The sequence below is a fragment of the Ricinus communis genome, chromosome 3 (genome assembly GCF_019578655.1).
Source record: "Ricinus communis isolate WT05 ecotype wild-type chromosome 3, ASM1957865v1, whole genome shotgun sequence".
Lineage (NCBI taxonomy): Eukaryota > Viridiplantae > Streptophyta > Magnoliopsida > Malpighiales > Euphorbiaceae > Ricinus > Ricinus communis.
In genome coordinates this window covers 30,781,117-30,798,814 of record NC_063258.1, presented here as the reverse complement: position 1 = coordinate 30,798,814, position 17,698 = coordinate 30,781,117, and the positions used below count along the sequence as shown (strand labels likewise).

The window sequence follows — 17,698 nt, the reverse complement described above, 5'->3', positions numbered from 1 at the left end:
TTGATAATCATGTGTTGTATTTGCTTGACAAATTCTTTTCTTAGTTAACAGGAAAAAAATCTAACCCTCATCTAATTATTCAGTACGACACATTTAATTTTATATCAGAATTTTATAGAAAAAATAAAAGGATACTTTATCAGAATTTTATCGTGTATATTGAATTAATGAATTATTAATTAGCTTAACATGGCAATTTACTATATTTTTATATAATTATCTATAAGCAATAACAATTTTGTGGCTAAGTTTTAACCTAACAAATACACAAGTGGACGTCTACCCATCATTTTGATTTGATCTGTTCGGTGCATGAAGCAAATCTTTCTTTTTGTAAATGGGCTGTGATGTGAAGAAATGAAATTGGATTTCTTTGTTAGCATGTTCAAATAGACAGCAAATCTCCTCAGAAATGGAAGCCCAAACAAGGTCATTCTGGTGTTTAAGAACACCCATGAAGGCGTATGTTATATATTAGACATGACTGGTTATCCTGTAGTAAGTTGCAACCATACTCCATATATGTTAATAATGTGATTAACTGGAAGATAAAGAAACCTGTATAATACCCATAGAAATAAAGTATTTAACTCTCTAGTAATAAGATTAGTTTAATACGAGCAACATATACAACATATATATATATCTCATTAGACAGCCAAAGACAAATTCTTGAAACCCTCCATATGTATACATATATAATTTTGATGGGTAGTGGGTGACACTGTACATTATACAGTGAAAGTCCAGAAAATGCTAGTCAGGATTCCTTATGCATGTCACAATCATATATTTGGCTTAGTTAGTTAGCCACTTCAGGCAGTCTTAGCATATCCAGCTTGTCTTACCAACTGAAAATATCATTAAAAAAAAAAAAAAACATGCATGATCTGTAAGTACAATCGGAAAGAAGTTAGTGCAGAAAACTTCAGCACGTTTCGTAACCACTGAGAAGGAACACACAATAACCTGAAAATATGTTTCAAGCTTCCTCCTCAAAGTAGCATGTTCTTGCTTCAGTTGTTTGAAAGTCCTAATGCATCTGCAAAATCAACCATTATTAATTAATTTGCCTCTATCAAAATTAATCAACCTAAATAATAATTAATGGGTAGTGATGTCCAGTGATCAAGTCCAGGGTCCTAACAGTTCCCTTCCTAAGAATTTTCAAAATATTGTTAAATGTGTAAAAGGTTGATTACCCTTCAATATTTCCAGCGCAACAGTATTCCCTAAACTGCGTGCATTCCATCTTCACCTTTTTAGCTCCAATGCTGTCAGAGAAAAAGGAACATTTTTTTTTTAGTAAGAAAACAAATTACAGTATATGGCTAAATAAAGTTAAAATTGATGTGTGGCAGATGGCATATTTTTTCTTGACTGAACCCTGGTTTTGATAGATAATGGAGCATATATAAAATTTGTTTAAACTGCAGATTACCTTGAGCTGCTGCCTTTGAACTGGTGCATGTAATCATCTAGCTTACCAAAATCAACAGGCCTGTTGACTCTGCAAATTGACCAATGCAGGTAAAAGAAAATAGTTACAACAAAAGTTATTTTTATTCATATGGTACTGTCTCAGCCAGTATCACATTTGCATATAATGATCGCTGCAAAAGACATTACTTACAGTGCCTGTTCTATGTTCTGAATTAGTCTAGCTGAATCACCATAAAAGGACGTCACAATTTCTTCAACAAAATTAGGGTTTGCATCATCTTGCAAATCCTCAAGTTGCATGAATTGATCATCAAGGTAGCCCTATAAAAACCCATCATTTAGATCACCTTAATTTTTGTTATGTTAAACAACCATAAGTAACTTTTGGCGTTCTTAAAAATAAACCACATGTAATGTTGAAAAGATGAGAACATTAAATTCCAAATTTTTTTTTTTTAAAAAAAAAAAAGGAAAGAAGAAAAGGTGACTAACTCTGTCAGTCTTTTCTTGCTTTATAGTAGCCGCATGAGCATCGATTCACTTCATCGTTTTAAATTTTTGTTCCCTTTCAAAAATCATAATCGGCTTTTTGTATTGAATATTCGAGCAAATAGTAGAGCAATAAGCTTTAAAATTTAATTTCATTGTCAAGGAACTATAATGGCAACAATTTTGTTGGCATCGTTTTCCTTTTTCCTATTTTTTAAAGTACTTTTAATGATGTATAAAATAAGAGATAAAAAAAAAAAAAAGCGGTTTGTAGCTCGAGTCCTACGGTAAAAAAATTTAAATTTCAAACATAACCCAATTTTTATGGATTCTCAAGATGATTTCTAGCACCTAAAAAACCAAAAAATAAAAAATAAAAAATAAAATTATAACAAGAGTGTATAAAAATGTTAGAAATTATGTGGGGAACCTGATCAAAGAGGGATTTCCTCATGTAGCCAATCTGGTGATGCAAGTGCTTTCTATCCATTTTTTTTTTTTCAGTAGCAGCAAAATTAAATGGGATGTACAAACTTTAAAGGGAGAACTCTCGTGCTACTACAACAACAGAGAAAATAATTGATGTGGTTTAATGGACAAAGCTAAGTTCTACCATCTATATATAGTGTACCCTAGAGAGAGAAAAATGATTGGAAAGAAGTGAGAAAAAAAATATCAGGAGGGACACGTGTTACTTTGATCGTTAAGGTAAAAAAAAGTGAATCGTTATGGTCACAGTACTCCTAACACCATTGGTCCACGTATGTGGGTTTTATGTGGTTTCCTGCTTTTGCTTGTTTTAGTAGTTTAGTAAATCAGACCCTGATGATTCTCATCTCCACAGTCATTGGAATTTAACTTCTGAAATCCCAGAATATTCACAGTTGTGATGTAATACCATAAGCTGCCCTAAGTAAAATAAATGAGTTCCATTTGTGTAGCTCATGAGTTATATCATATTTTCACTTCTCAATATATCTTCACGAATTTTATTTGTTTGACAAGTCAATGTCCTCGTTGCTGGCATTATTAAGTAAGATCATTTTTTGGACAACCATATATGAGAGAGTCTATGAATTATTAATTAATCATAGTTGCAAGAGAAAAATGTTTCAACATCAAACATAGGTCAAGTTTATTTTATTTACTAGATTATTTATAGCTACTCTCAGAAAACGGTTAAATATATGAAAATAGCTGGATAAATTTAGGAACTAGAAAATGGTATAGTTTACGGAACCCTGACTTCACAAGGAACCAAGCACACATCATGTTCTAGAAAAGAATTTAACTTTGCTGTTTGATAGCTCTGAACAGAGGAAGAGCAATAGAATTAGTGATTTTTTTTTTTTTCTATAAATGATTTCTCTCGGCTTTAGAACTAACTTTTACGAGAACACCAGTAGATTTCTGTAAATTCTATGTAAAAGAGTAAGAATCTAGAACTCGTATATAAAATCTCTGAAATTAGTGATAAAAATGAAGTTAGTTCTTTTGATAAGCACCTGCCGGCATGTGGCAGACAGACGATAGCCCAACAAGGGCGCACATACGGCTAGAGTCCCTGGAAATGACCAATGAATCTTACTCGTGGAGCAAATTCCTCAAATATCTTTGCCTTTTTTAAGCATTGCTCGCTAAGCGTTCCAGGTTGCTACGCGTGTTAACAAGTACACATTATCTCATTCTCAGAATCCAACAAAAAAGAAAAAAAATTAGTTCCCTTGGCATCTCCTTTTCCTTCTAATTTGCCTTCTAAAATTGAGAGTATGGCGCATAACCAACACAGATTTCCAATAGAGGCACACTTTCTGTGCAGCTACAAGAAAAATACAGTTATGTGATAAAAGATTTCCTTTTCGGGTACTTTCTTTTGCTTGATATACATCAGCAGTAAAGAAAAACATATCAGAATTTATACACAGGATAATACTAATAGAAAATTACAAAGGGGCAATTGATAGGTTAGACTCTGATTTTATCCAGCACCAGAAATTCAACAGTTGAGAAAAGCTATAACACATTCTTCTATGGCACCTAATGCCTTTTCTTTGTGGTAATTAAACGTTATGCTGCATGATAAATGATGTCTACACATGTTTCATAATCGCATTTAAATGGGCAATTAATATTAGCAATCAGCAGACTGTCAAAATCAACGAATAACAAAACGGAGGACATTCAGTGATGAAACTCAATGATAAGCAAACAAGCGAATCATTTCCTATATGCAGTTCTCCACAAAAATATTAAAGTAGAAAGGAGTTAGAGAGGAGCCAGGCATGCTCCCTTTATTCGCTTGGTACCCACTAAAGAGAGAAAGAAAGAGGAAGTTTTGCAATGTAATTGACATCTATGTACCTCTCTATGCGTGGTCACATCCTCTCCTTTGCAAAAAGAAGGACAAGCTGTGAGTGGATGGAATGGGAAGGGAATAAGGTTGGTGTTTTTTGCTTTGATTGGAGAATCAATATTCCCTCTTGCCATCACTCCCTTATGCCGATAAGAATGCCACCAGAAACAGGATAGATGCTACATGAAATATCATGTTTGGCTTCTATTACAGATAGATTAGCTTTCAAGAAGGTCAAGTACAATAACATATAAAGATCAGAGGATGGGCATGGAATTAAAAATCTAATGCTTCAAGCATGATAATCTCAAGTATTCTACCCATGTATACAGACATATTGTTACTAAAACCATGTCAAAGGATACAAATTTATCAAATTCTTATTCGTGCACCTTCTCGATCATCCAAATTTCCCTTATTTTCTGACATTCATTTTGGTTTATAACAATTAACAAATTAGTTCTATTTAGAGTGAAGTTGGAGAAAATAAATAAAGCAAAATGGTAAATATTTCATTAATAACTCAATATGGCCACATCAAGGACACAGGAGAAAACCAAAAATCAACATAAGATTACCAGTAGATCAAATGCGCTTAAACATTGTGAAGAAAAACATGTCACATAGAGTTCCCAAATTAACAGAGAATAAAAGAGGCACCTGTCTTGATGATAGAGGTAGAGCTAGCTGCATTAAAACAAAATTGTGGGGCAATCCCAATAAATTATCTCATTCACTCACCAAATATATGCTCATGGGTCTAATCCAAATAATTGTGGGCAATGATAGATCATCAGAAAGTTAACTTTAAGGTTGCTGTCTGACAGGTCTTTTCCCACAATTCTTCCCCAAGCATTGATTCTACTCATCTCCGCAAAAATCCCATTGCCTGGTATACATTATTGAGAGTAGCATCCGCTATCTCTGCAGCATTAGCTGCACCTTCCTCCAAGACTCTATCCAAATAAGCTGAATCAGATATTATTTCCTCATATTGAACCTGGAAATTAGAAGAAATAATAGGGACATCATATAAGTCAATTTCAAGAACAATGGAATGAAAAGTGATATCTTTTAACAGAAAAAACAACAGTCTTCACATGTGTCAGCAAAAGAGGGCAGCCCCTGTAACGAAAGAGTAGATATGGCAATTACAAGCAAAATGTCTACATATATGCAGAGGTTACTCCATTAATTACATAGGCAGAATGTATTTAGCAGTCAATTAAGTCAGATGGTTAAAATGGTGTGCTTGCACCATACTGGTATATGGACAGAGAAATCTCCTGACGGCCATAACTGCTGGGGGAAGCACAAAATGTTCTCCTTAAGACCTTAATTGATGGGTGAAGCACAAAGAAAAACAGGTCCCATATATTCCAGGATAAAAAACAAATATGGCCAGTTATGAGCAGGTCATCACCCTTCCAAATTGGCTACAGGAAACTCTTTCTAATGGACAACAGTTGACCTACATAACAATGGAGGGTCCTCTCTCTCTCTCTCTCTCTCTCTCTCTCTATATATATATATATATATATATATGTATAGTCTATGATTGAATATATATATTTATATATATTATGAATGAATAGAGGTTGAAAACTATAAAATAAAAGCACTAGGAAAAAATAAAAGCTGAATGCAGTTGAGCATGGCTAGTAAATATATTGTGCCTAGTAAAGCAGAACAAATATGCATAGGTAGAAACCTGGATGGGATGTAGATGACCAATCAAGGCATCTGTTAGGAGAGGTTTGAACGTGCCCCAATTCATATCTTGACATTCCTGCGCAACCTCCTGCAACAGTAATCAAAGTATCAACTAGAGTAATCACTGGACTATCAAAGCTGATAACTGGGGTATCATAGTGGGGCTCCCGACCAAAGTAAACTAGACATGGAGTTACCTCTTTTGTCTTGCCAGAAACAAGTTGATACACTGAAAGGAGATTGTTGCATTCAGGTCTTTCAGGGTTGTCAAATTCAAGGCTGTATGAGTTACAGGAAAATTGCACACGCACACACCACAATGTAACTTGTAAGATACTATGCAGTAGAAACATCTTTGGAATGAACAACTTGAGAAGAGGAAAGCATTCTTCTCATTTACAAGAGAAAGGAAGAACTAACCCTGGAAATGAATCAGTTTTGCATCGCTTTATCTTGTTTGCAATCACCTGCAAAAGATCAAAAGGCGTGAGGTTTTAGTGCTGCCTAACAATTCCTTTCAAGTTCACTTTGTATTTTATTGTACAACCACACAATGAGACCTTCAAACACACTTTCAGATAGCCATAGATTTAGAAAATCATAGTCTACCTTCTATCGACATACAATCTTCACTAATAAAGTACACAGAAATTACTTGAAGAATTATGCAGCCGACGTCGAGATTTGCATCATATCAGAAATGAAAGCTACAACAACTGGCCAAGTAACTTATAACTCAACCATTAAGTTCAGCAAATTTTACCCAACTAGACAAACAGACCACTATTACTTCAACTCTCCCAGGAAGCAAATATCAAATTGGACAGCGTGAATCTTACTAATGGTTAATTACATTTAACAAAACAAAGCTCTAAATAAAAGAAAGGCAAATGGTGACAACTCACATCCTTTGGGTCAAGAAGATTGATCCGAGATTGGTCAGAAGGTGCAGATTTTGACATCTAAATAAGATTAAATGATAGGAAATTGTCAGCAGATACAAGAAGAATACTACACACATGAACTAAAGAATAAAGTCAAGATTACAAACAAATGGCCAATGAGGTGAGATTCACAAAGAAAGTATTATCCAATTTAGATTGAATTGAAAAATAAAAAACCATTAATGCCGATCACCTTGGCAAGACCATCAGTGAGAGACATAACTCGGGCACCAGCTGGTGGTATAAGGGGCTCAGGAACCTACATCAGGACAAGCATTAAGGATATAGTAATTCCTATCACTTGCTACTTTATCATCCCATGTGAAGACTGTCAAAAATCAGGAAGAATAATCCACCTTAAATATAGCACCTCCTCGCCTGTGATCATGTGTACAAAAATCTCAATACAACAGCCAAAAAAGTTGAACTCATGGATAACAGAAAATATTTGCAACGAAATTTGTATCATGTTCAACAAAATATTTAAAATTCTTACCCGCCTAACTTTTTCCACTTTCTTCCTCCATATAAATAATTAACACGCTCAGCCAACTCACGGGTCAGCTCCAGATGCTGCTTTTGATCCTCACCAACTGGGACAAAGTCGGACTACAGAGGCATGCTGCAAATTATAAGGATTGTGCATATTTGATTACCATTTTATCATCATTTATCAATACACAGGACTATGCGGAAAGGAACGTGTGTGCTTTTGTGATCAAATCACTAATAATTACTGTTACTCAACTCAGCTAGATTTAATCTCAATCTAGTTAGAGTCAACTTTTAATCACAATGACCCCGGCTGAAAAATTTCAGAAATCTGCATCCCCACCCCCAACCTTTCCCCAACCCAATGGAAAACCCAGCTTTTTTAATTTTTTGCAGACAGACATTAATCATATTAAAAATCTACGTTTTAATATAACAACTTCCAAGAGATATGAAAATTCTTCTCATTAGCATTACAAACATTTTGCATATTTTGAAAAAACCCACCTGATACAAAAGAATATCAGAAGCCATTAGAACAGGATAAGTCAAAAGAGCAACCCCAACATTTTCATCCCCCTGCAAGAAGTAGAAAACCAAGGCATACAATTGAAATAAGCTGATGAGAAGATAGAATAATACATAAAGCAAATGCAGCATCAACAAGATTCTCAAGCATCAAAATTGCAGAGCATTAAAAGAGACACAAGTCACAATACAAATCCATCTGAGTGGTTGATTTTGAGTGTCACACACTATGAACATACCGCCTTGCGAGATTTCTCTTTGAACTGAATCATTCTATTCAACCAACCAATTGGTGTGGCAGAACTTAGAAGCCACATTAGTTCTACATGTGCACGTACGTGAGACTGCACAAATACAGAGGCCTGGATGTACAAATCAGTGTAATCAAACGATTAGATATATAATAACACCAACCAAAGGTTCATGTAGATGCATAATTCTAAGCAGAATAAAAAAATAACCAAAAGCTGCATGACCCTGGAATTGTCAACACCACAGGCCAAATAAATTGCAGCCGTATTCCTTGTAGCCTTAGATAATTGTGGTGTATCATATGGTAATGTAATCTGTAAGTTGAAAAAAAAAAGAAGAAGAACTGCAGTGATTAAGATAGCCTGAGAAAACAAGAAAAAATTGCAATAAGATAGTATTTTAGTGTAAAAGAGATCAACAAGAAATTACAGCCTCCATCTACTCTTCTTTTCCCTTGCTTTGATCCAGAAGCAATAGCTAACTAAACAAGACAATTGATTTTAAACTCACATTCATCCTGCTTCTTAAACTGAAGATAGTTGTCATTTGCAGTCCAAAGATTAGAAAATATGCTCCAATGACAGTCATACTTGTTCCGCAGTTCCTAACAAGAACTATGAATGCATTGAACTGCTTATTCTAGTCCTTCGAATAAGAGTTACTTAAGATTGCTAAGTTGGTCATCCAGAAATTTACTAGCATTAAATTCTTTAAAATAGCAAGAGTTAGCAAGAGTTCTTGCTTAAAGTTGACAACACGGAACTACTTTGCAAAGCAAGTTAAACCAAATTTCAGGAGAAAAGACTAAACTGATGCATAAATCAACAACAACAAGCACTAACAACAGCCTGATGCTGAAAGCCTGAAATCAAATCACCATCTTTTCCTATGATTTTTAGGTCGAGGAAATGGATATTTATTTTGACATTCGTTAAGTGAATAATCTCCTTCCCTTGGTATATTTTCAAGAAGTTGTTGCTTAATGCATTTCGACTAAGGCTCATCATAAATCACATATTTCTTTGACTAAAGCGGCCAGAAAAACAACTTTGAGTTAGGCAACAATATTCGATCAACTTTGAGTTTTACTGCATATTGCCTCGTTATTCCCCAGACTCTTTTTAGTTTCTCATAAAACTAAACATTATAACTGCTACATATCGAAACAAATTTAGTTGACATGTTATTGAAACCGAAAAGATGACCAAAAATTTGAGATTTCAGAACAACAATGACGAAAGATTCAAATTATATTGACAGATAAAATGAAGTTCAAATAAAAAAAAATCCAATACATGGACCACAGGAGAGTGGTCTTTATTTGGTCTCAAAGCAATACATGTAATCTAAAAAGGTATTGAATATCCTAAAAATTGAAAAACATACCGCATGGAGGTCCACAATGAAGAATAAAGTCTCATATGTATTCTGCAAAAAATTGCAAAGCAACATATCTTAACCAATCACCTATAGGAACATAACAGTAATATTATTTCTGACAATTTTTAAAGCAATTAATCCTGAAATATCGCAACCAAAAAAATACCTGCAGAGCTATCCAATTTTTTATAGCACCGAGATAATTTCCAAGGTGAATAGATCCTGTTGGCTGGACTCCTGACACTATCCTCTTCCTGTAAATTAAATCATCCAGTAAAATAATTGAATCAAAATTTTACGGCAGTAAACTCTAATCTCATTCTCATATACAATCAATCTCAAACATAATAATAGAGAAAAATTACTTCACAGCGCTAGAAGAGCTCGCCGGAGCGTCAGGTTGAGCAGCGGAGACACTGCAATGGCAACGGAAAGCAGCGGCGTGCCGTGCATTCTGACTAATTAGCCTCGGACTTTTAAGATACTGTCGTCGAAGTCCATTGAGTGACCTGCTCGAGATATTTAGCAAAATAAATAGAATGTGAATTTTTTGAACTGAAATTAACAATTGACTAGCTAAGAGATTAACTGAGTTGCGAGAGAGATAGTTACAGTGAAGTGGACGCAAGGCATGTAGGGGAATTGGAGAGGAGAAACTGAGAAAGGAGTGCGCGTCCCATTGTCGTCGTTTTTGTTGTCGGCTGTTGAAAGAGGCTTAATTGGATAAGAGATTTTGAGGAGGTTAGCTTTTTTGAGGAGGCTGTTGAGAAACTGATAACTCAGATTTGTTTCATTGCGGCGTCGCTAGTACATTAGAACAGATTTAGCGGCTAACAGATACAGCCGTTGATTCCGTTAATTTTGTATTTGCATATGGTGTTAAAGTAACAATTTTCTTTTTACCCCTTGAGTTTGTGACAGATATACAATTTGCTCAAAACTTAATGTTTTTTTCCCAATTAGCTCACAACTTCCATGACAGGGCTAATTACATCAATTGGGCTCAATTTGTTGTTGGACCACAAAGTTTTATTTTAGAGTTACTGACATTGCCTACAAGTTCATCTCCAATTAGACATTTAAAAGCCATTTTATATGCTTGACAAAGATACCAATTATAAATAAACAATAAATTTCTTTTAAAATAATATTGATTATGTATATAATTTTAGTCCTTATATTTTAGACTAAAACAATTTACAAATATATATATATAAAGAGGTGCCCATCATTATTAAGAACTTGAAAATTTGAATTGATGAAATGTTCCATTAAGTTAATTGGAATAATATTTCCTTTTTCATAATGTAATTATGCTTTTAATCATAATCAGTAGTAAGGATTATATAAGATAATAGAGCATGAATTGAATGGATAAAAAAAATTACTGTAAACATAGTAATCATGAATTAAATATTATGTTATTTTTCTTTTTATTCAAAACAAAATTATATAGCTAATTATTTATAAGTAAGTGGATAATTATCAATTGATTTGTGCATTGCACAATAAACTTACAATAATGAATGGAAAAAGTAGTAAATAAACGTAAAAGTAAGATTTAAGTAGATTTAACTAAAATTATATTCTAGATTGTATTTGGTTAAAATTTATAAAATTTATTTATAAATTTAAAATTTATGTGCTTTAAATGAAGTGAAAATTAATTTATAATTCTACATATTTAAATTTGTATAGAATTGATTAACTAAATTAAATTTTAATAAGTATATAAAAATTCTCAAATAAATTCTACATTTATTTATCAATGTATTTAATAACAACAAATTATGTCCTTCAATTTTATTTTTTTACATTTTTTTAAATAAAATAAATTTTTTAATAAATTTTAACCAAACATAGTATTGACTTTTTCTTGAGTTAAATATCATTTATCTCATATAATAGTTTTAAAAAGAGTAATGTTAATGAATGTAAAGCTATTTAAGCTTTTCTATATTATGCTTCATGATTTGGTAAGACAGAAAAATAATAGGTAAAAAGGGTAATAGTTCACTTTCATTTTTATTATATTTGAATTAAAATTTGAAGCAATATTTTTAAATATTAATTCCCAGTTGTCCCATCTTAATAGTAGCTAATAAAATATTACCATTTTTTAATTATCGATGGACATTAATCCAAAAGTTGGCCACGTTAGTTTAGGCTTAATTTTGTTGGAACACGTATAATTTAATTCCCTAAAGAAAACAACTCGATTTAATTGAGCATTGTTTTTCAGGGAGTAATTTTGACAGAGCGAAAGTTGGAGTTAATTGTCCATTACTCACAAAATTAGGCGGCAATTTGACATTAGAGCCAAAAAGAATTTATTTTATCTTTTTTTATTTCTGAAGATCTAGCTGACCAAAATCAATTTTTATTTTCTAAAGAGAGCAGAGAGGGGAGAATGAGACGGTGAAAATTTTGTCTGAAAACTTTGCTGCGGAGCTCAATACAATGGCGAGTATATCCTCAGGTAAATTATTAAGAAAAGTCAAATAATTCCAATCTCCAGTATCGAACACAAACCCTAACAAATACTACAAAAAGCACTCTAAAAATGGACGAAGACGGAATGATGGAGGCAGAGAGGTACCAGATCGCTCAGATTAGAGAGCTTGAATTCGAAGAATTACAGGTCGAGGAAGTCGAGGATGACGACAACTCGTCATCAGACGATGAACTTAACGCCATGTATATCAATTACCTTCATGTCTTTGTTTTTTCCTTTTTCTTTTTGTTTAATAGTTGTTTCGGGTTTTAATTTTATTATGAAATCGACTTCATGATTTTAGTCACTCTCTCTTTGTAGTTTAGGGGGTTAGGGTTTTTGGACCTTTGGGTTTGGAACTCGAGCTCCTAGTAGTAGTAGTAGTAGCAGTAGTGACCGAGCCATTTATAGTTCATGATTACTACCGGAATTGTTAGATCGATATGGTTTTAATTTTGATGGGAAATATAAAGTTGATGAGAAATAATTAGTTACGAGCGACTCTGAAGTGTTTTTGGAATGTTATATTTTTAATTTGAATGAAAGCCTTGTTCCATTTTCATTAATTTTTAAAAGAAACTGTTGATATCATAAGCTTTTCCATTTAACAATGAGTTTTGGTCACCTAATGTACTACTTGACTACCTGTTAACTAGTCAGGATGATGATGGAGGAGTCAAATGTTAGTTAATTGGCTGATAATGATATCTGATTTCACTTAATACTGGGTTTTGGCTGCCAAGAGAGGGATCCCATGTATAGCTTGGGACGGACTATTAACATGTAAAAGTCATATTAGATGGTATTTGCATTGCTTTTATCCCATAATAAATTTCCTGGGAATATAATCAGTTAACTATTGAAATTTTCTAATTAAGGAAATATGTTATTTTGTAGAACAGAACAAACTTAATAAGTTCACTCATTATCTTTTTCTAGCATCAAGGTTAATTGGGATTGAAATAAAGGATGATATTAGCAAAAAGTGAAAAGAGAAATGAATCATTGAATCAAATGCCATCAATTCTTTAACTGCTTATCAGTTTTATTTCATGCTTATGATTTTTATGATACTACAATCTATGTTATTATTATAGTCTGACTTTGTTACTTTTGGTCTCCCTGAGTACAGTGGTGCAACTTCATCTGGTGAATTTGCATTTAACACTTGCCTGGCTCCATTACACACCTATCTTGGTGGTAAGCACACATATTGATGCACTTGTTTTTCTTTTCTTTCTGATGTGTGTGGGCAGGTAGTTAAGAAGTTTGTTGCATTCACCTTATGTGAGACACTTACAATAGCACTTGCATATTGCAGAGGTTGAAGACACTCACCGTAGATTTTCTTTCTTAGAGGGTGGTGCTGTGTTAACTCTCCCATTATTCTATCTTGAAGGTACAGGCATTAATTTTTATGTTTTGTTTCATTGTGGACGCTTGCAACTGGTGATTGAAATTGTATTTATCTATGCAATTATCTTATATCAAATGTTTCCCAAAAAGATGCAATAACTGAGCTTTAAAACATTTTGATGTAGTAAGTATTCCATAACCTTGCAAGTTTTGAGGCCCAATGACCTTGCATATAGACGAGCATCAGTGAGATTCAGAATGTTATGTTCAGCTGTATTGGTGTTGGAGCTCTTACGGATGCCTTGTTCCATTTTCATTACTTTTCCTGAATTAGAGTATCCTAATCTTGATGCTTGATATCTTTCAGGAGTTGTTCTTTTCCCAGGGGCCATCCTTCCTCTTAGAGTCATTCAACCGAATTTTATATCTGCTGTTGAGAGGGCATTGACCCAAGTTGATGCTCCTCATACTATAGGTGTGGTAGGTGAATGCAATCTGAAACTTGTTATTAGGCTTATTCTGTATGTGGGACGTCTCTCTATAAAACTTTTTCCTTACGAGCTTATCTAACATATTTATAACTTTGTACAGGTTCGTGCTTATAGGGATCGTGATAACGGAAGATTAAGGTTTGCCACAATTGGCACGACTGCGGAGGTATAACTGAATCCTACATTTGCTTATTCATATTTATGATATTAGGATTCTACCATGTCTCTTAGTAGTTAGTAGGACTACTTATGATTTGTGTGCAATTATGCCTTCTCTTTGAACATTTATACTGTTAGAAAGTGTCAAAGACTAAGTGCAATCATATGTTAAAGATGCATGTCGACAAACATGTGGCTTTGTACATTGATGGATGACCAGAATAAGTGCAAAGCTGGATGAATGAATTTTTTCTTTAATCGTCATTTCGTACAGCAAACCTATTTTATTTAGCAATGGATGTCAAGGTGTGATGAATGATCTCTATGTAATTACCTAGGTCTCTGACAAAATGCATTCCTAATGTAAGCAATGGAAAATTCTCTCTGAGATTTCCCAACTAGCAAACTTGTCAAGCAGTTGTCAAGTAATTTTATATAATGGACTTGCTTTAAAGAAAAGGATATGATGATATTGTTCAACTAACAGTTATAACAATATTATTGTGTTGTATTGTTAATGTATTTGTCCATTATTTTCTTGCTAACCAAATTGCTTTATAGGCTCTTTGTTCTGCTATTTTTCCAATCAGGGAACCAATGATTTTTGGCTTGTTTTTTAGATTTAATGGTAATTGCTTTACTTTATGTGGTATCATGTTAATAAAATAGCTTATGAAACTTATTATGTTCAACTTACAGATTCGACAATATAGGAGATTAGAGGATGGGTCACTGAATGTGGTTACTCGTGGCCAGCAGCGCTTCCGTTTAAGACGCCGCTGGATTGATGTGGAAGGAGTGGTTAGACTATGTTATGCTATCATGTTGTTCCCGCTTTCTATTAGTTACCTTTATAATTAATGACTAATCGAGTCTAAATTTTTCATCTGTTTAGCCATGCGGGAAGGTTCAAATTATCCAAGAAGACCTTCCATTAAGGTCACCACAGGGTGCATTTGGAAAAATAAAACCATTACGTACTCTTGATAGCCGTAATGTCTCAGATGCAGTGCCTTCAAGTGCCTCGTACACGGTGCCTTCAAATATATCATCAGATGCACATGGAGATGATGACAATGATTCAGAGGCAAATTCAGAGGAAAGCTTTGAAAGTGAGCTTTCGCCAGCTGAAAGGAGAATCCATCAATCTGCAATCAGTTCATGTTGTAGCCATGATATGATGGATGACTTAGCAAGCAGTGATGATGGGAAGTTCGACTCACAAATCAAAGTCACCAGATCCCATTTAGCTGATTCTGACTCCAATGAGTCATTGCATTTGAACCATGAACGAGAAATGGACAAGACCGTCTTAGCAACTGTGTATTTCACACCAAAAAAGCAATGTCACAAAGGGGAAGGGTCCAAAAGCTGCTGGAAAAATACAGACTTAAGCCAGTTTCGTAGAGTTCCAACAGCATTCTGGCCCTTCTGGGTGTACCGTATGTATGACTCCTATTGCCTTGCTGAAAGGGCTGCAGGTACTTTTGATCCCTGGCGGTTTTTACTTCATGGCTGACGTAGTATTCACCATAAACTTACTCACTTGCAAACTCTTCAGTTTATGATGCTGGTCTAAATCACTCACTTGTGCTTTGCTCATCAAAAACAAGAATAATGATGTGAAAGTAGTTGAAAAGGATCTATTATGTTTTGTAATTTCACTTGTGATGTTTGATCCAGTTGTCAGCATAAATCTTAAATTCTCATAAAGCAAGTTTGTGTATGTAGAAACGATTTAAACATTTCAGAGAATCCAGAGTTAGTTTAGTGGATCTATGGAGTATCACCTACAAAAACATACAGTTGGAGAAATTTACTTAGATCATATTCTTCAGTATTTAGTTTTTATGTTGTTATTTATAAGGGATTGAGATTCTCACTTTCGAGTTTCCACTTCATCTTATGGCTTAATTATGTATAGACTTAATCAGCAATTGTCTTTCATCTCCAATGTCATAAATGGTCTTATTTTGAACATTTTGCAGATATGTGGAGACAGATAGTTGGGGCACCGAATGTAGACAGTCTTGTGAAAAAACCTGATCTTTTATCATTTTATATTGCCAGTAAAATCCCTGTTTCTGAATCCACAAGGCAGGAGCTTCTGGAGATTGATGGCATTTCATACCGCCTGCACCGCGAAATTGATTTATTAAAGAGTTTTGATCTTGTTCGATGTAAAAAATGTCAGGTACTAAGCAGTCTTCTAAACCCAAAGCTTTATAGATGAGTGCGCATGTGCATACCTGTATCTTTATCTATTGGTAACTGCAGTAATAGACTCACATGCATGCCTCCTCCAATCCGACTGCACCTAGCAAAATACAAGTAAAAGGGGGGTTTTTTATTAGACTTGAAGCTGTTAGCATATTGGCATATTGCACATGCTCTTGTTAATTTATGTTCTTTTCTCCATGCAGTCTGTGATTGCCAGGCGGAGTGATATGTTGGTAATGTCTAGTGAAGGTCCTCTTGGAGCTTATGTGAATCCTCATGGTTTTGTTCACGAAATAATGACCTTCTATAAAGCAAATGACTTAGCACTCCATGGCCGAGCAGTTAAAGAATACAGTTGGTTTCCTGGGTATGAAATTCATATTCTGATTTTATAAAGTGTCCTAAGTACACAACCGCTTTCTGCCTTGTCTAGATGGGGGAGGGTTGTACATCCTTCTCCCTAATTGCATGGAGGCTATTTCAATGAGTTGAACCGATAACCAAACCATTAGTCAGCAATGAAGCAACCTTACCATTGCGCTGTTTCTTATTTTCTGATTCCAGGAACTAGTTCTGTTGAAGAGTCTATTGCACAAATTTTTTCTCTATTGTTGAAGCCTCTTTCTGTCACTTAAATAATGTATGTGAAATAGCATGAATAAATTTGTTTGTATCAATGTGTTATAATTTGGCTAGCTTTACAGCCACTGGGGAAGAGAGTCTAACTAGGTCTTTTCTTGAGATTAGTGACTTTGGAAGTTGATAACTAAGGATGAGAAGGATAACACATAGGTAATATGGACTTAGTGAAGAGAAATCAAACTAGCTTTTAATGTGTACTAGATTTCAATGTGGTATTTTTCCTGGATCTCGCACTTTTGCTGCTCTTTTCTAATTTAATGTTAATGATAAACTTGATATGTTAATGTAGTCATTATCTGAGGTTAAGTTTGGTAATTTGCCATATTTTGCAGGTATGCGTGGACGATAACAAGCTGCGCAAACTGTGAATCGCAGATGGGGTGGCTTTTTACGGCCACGAAGAAGAAGTTGCAGCCTCGATCATTTTGGGCAATCCGAAGTGCCCAGGTTGCTGATGATACTCCCTAATAAGTTTTTTCCTTACTGTTCCAAATTATGTTTTTGTCAAAGTAATGAGTCTAATCTGTATATAGTACTAGCCCTTTTCTTTTTTCTGTTTGTGTGAGCTTCTGAAAAGAAAGGGTGAAATTTCCTACTCTGGCCGTAGACTAGTATTTCTTCCGCGTGTGGTGTATTTGCTAGCATTTCAAAGCATTAGTAGTACTCTAGGAAGCTATAAAATGCTGGACATGCAAGAAATTGCGGGACACATGATAATGGGATTTGTCAGCTTCTAACATTT

The 17,698-nt window shown here is 34.3% G+C and overlaps 3 protein-coding genes across 4 annotated transcripts; 1 reads left to right on the top strand and 2 right to left on the bottom strand.

Moving 5' to 3' along the window:
• Nucleotides 1-572: 572 nt before the first annotated feature.
• Nucleotides 573-2,688, bottom strand: LOC8271169 (histidine-containing phosphotransfer protein 4). The gene is made up of 6 exons (XM_015717629.3): nt 2,363-2,688; nt 1,634-1,764; nt 1,442-1,510; nt 1,203-1,274; nt 970-1,042; nt 573-851 (listed from the first exon to the last, which is right to left on the bottom strand). The coding sequence occupies exons 1-6, from the start codon at nt 2,420-2,422 to the stop codon at nt 816-818; spliced, it is 441 nt and encodes a 146-aa protein (XP_015573115.1). The 5' UTR covers nt 2,423-2,688; the 3' UTR covers nt 573-815.
• A 2,088-nt stretch (nt 2,689-4,776) lies between these two features.
• On the bottom strand, nt 4,777-10,421 carry LOC8271168 (tryptophan--tRNA ligase, chloroplastic/mitochondrial). The gene is made up of 15 exons (XM_002516482.4): nt 10,207-10,421; nt 9,960-10,103; nt 9,761-9,848; nt 9,601-9,642; nt 8,439-8,528; nt 8,202-8,324; nt 7,942-8,013; nt 7,439-7,551; nt 7,299-7,320; nt 7,136-7,201; nt 6,904-6,960; nt 6,419-6,465; nt 6,196-6,277; nt 5,997-6,086; nt 4,777-5,285 (listed from the first exon to the last, which is right to left on the bottom strand). Exons 1-15 carry the CDS (start codon nt 10,272-10,274, stop codon nt 5,151-5,153), a joined length of 1,239 nt encoding a protein of 412 aa, XP_002516528.1. The 5' UTR covers nt 10,275-10,421; the 3' UTR covers nt 4,777-5,150.
• Nucleotides 10,422-11,948: 1,527 nt separating this feature from the next.
• On the top strand, nt 11,949-17,695 carry LOC8271167 (protein cereblon). 2 transcript variants are annotated; one of them, XM_002516481.4, is made up of 10 exons: nt 11,952-12,291; nt 13,221-13,288; nt 13,410-13,487; nt 13,812-13,924; nt 14,036-14,101; nt 14,794-14,895; nt 14,990-15,575; nt 16,083-16,288; nt 16,518-16,681; nt 17,289-17,695. In XM_002516481.4, the coding sequence occupies exons 1-10, from the start codon at nt 12,158-12,160 to the stop codon at nt 17,422-17,424; spliced, it is 1,653 nt and encodes a 550-aa protein (XP_002516527.1). In that variant the 5' UTR covers nt 11,952-12,157; the 3' UTR covers nt 17,425-17,695. The 2 variants fall into 2 exon arrangements, with proteins under 2 accessions (XP_048228044.1, XP_002516527.1); XM_048372087.1 differs by lacking the exon at nt 16,518-16,681 and having other exon boundaries at nt 11,949-12,291.
• Nucleotides 17,696-17,698: the final 3 nt, after the last annotated feature.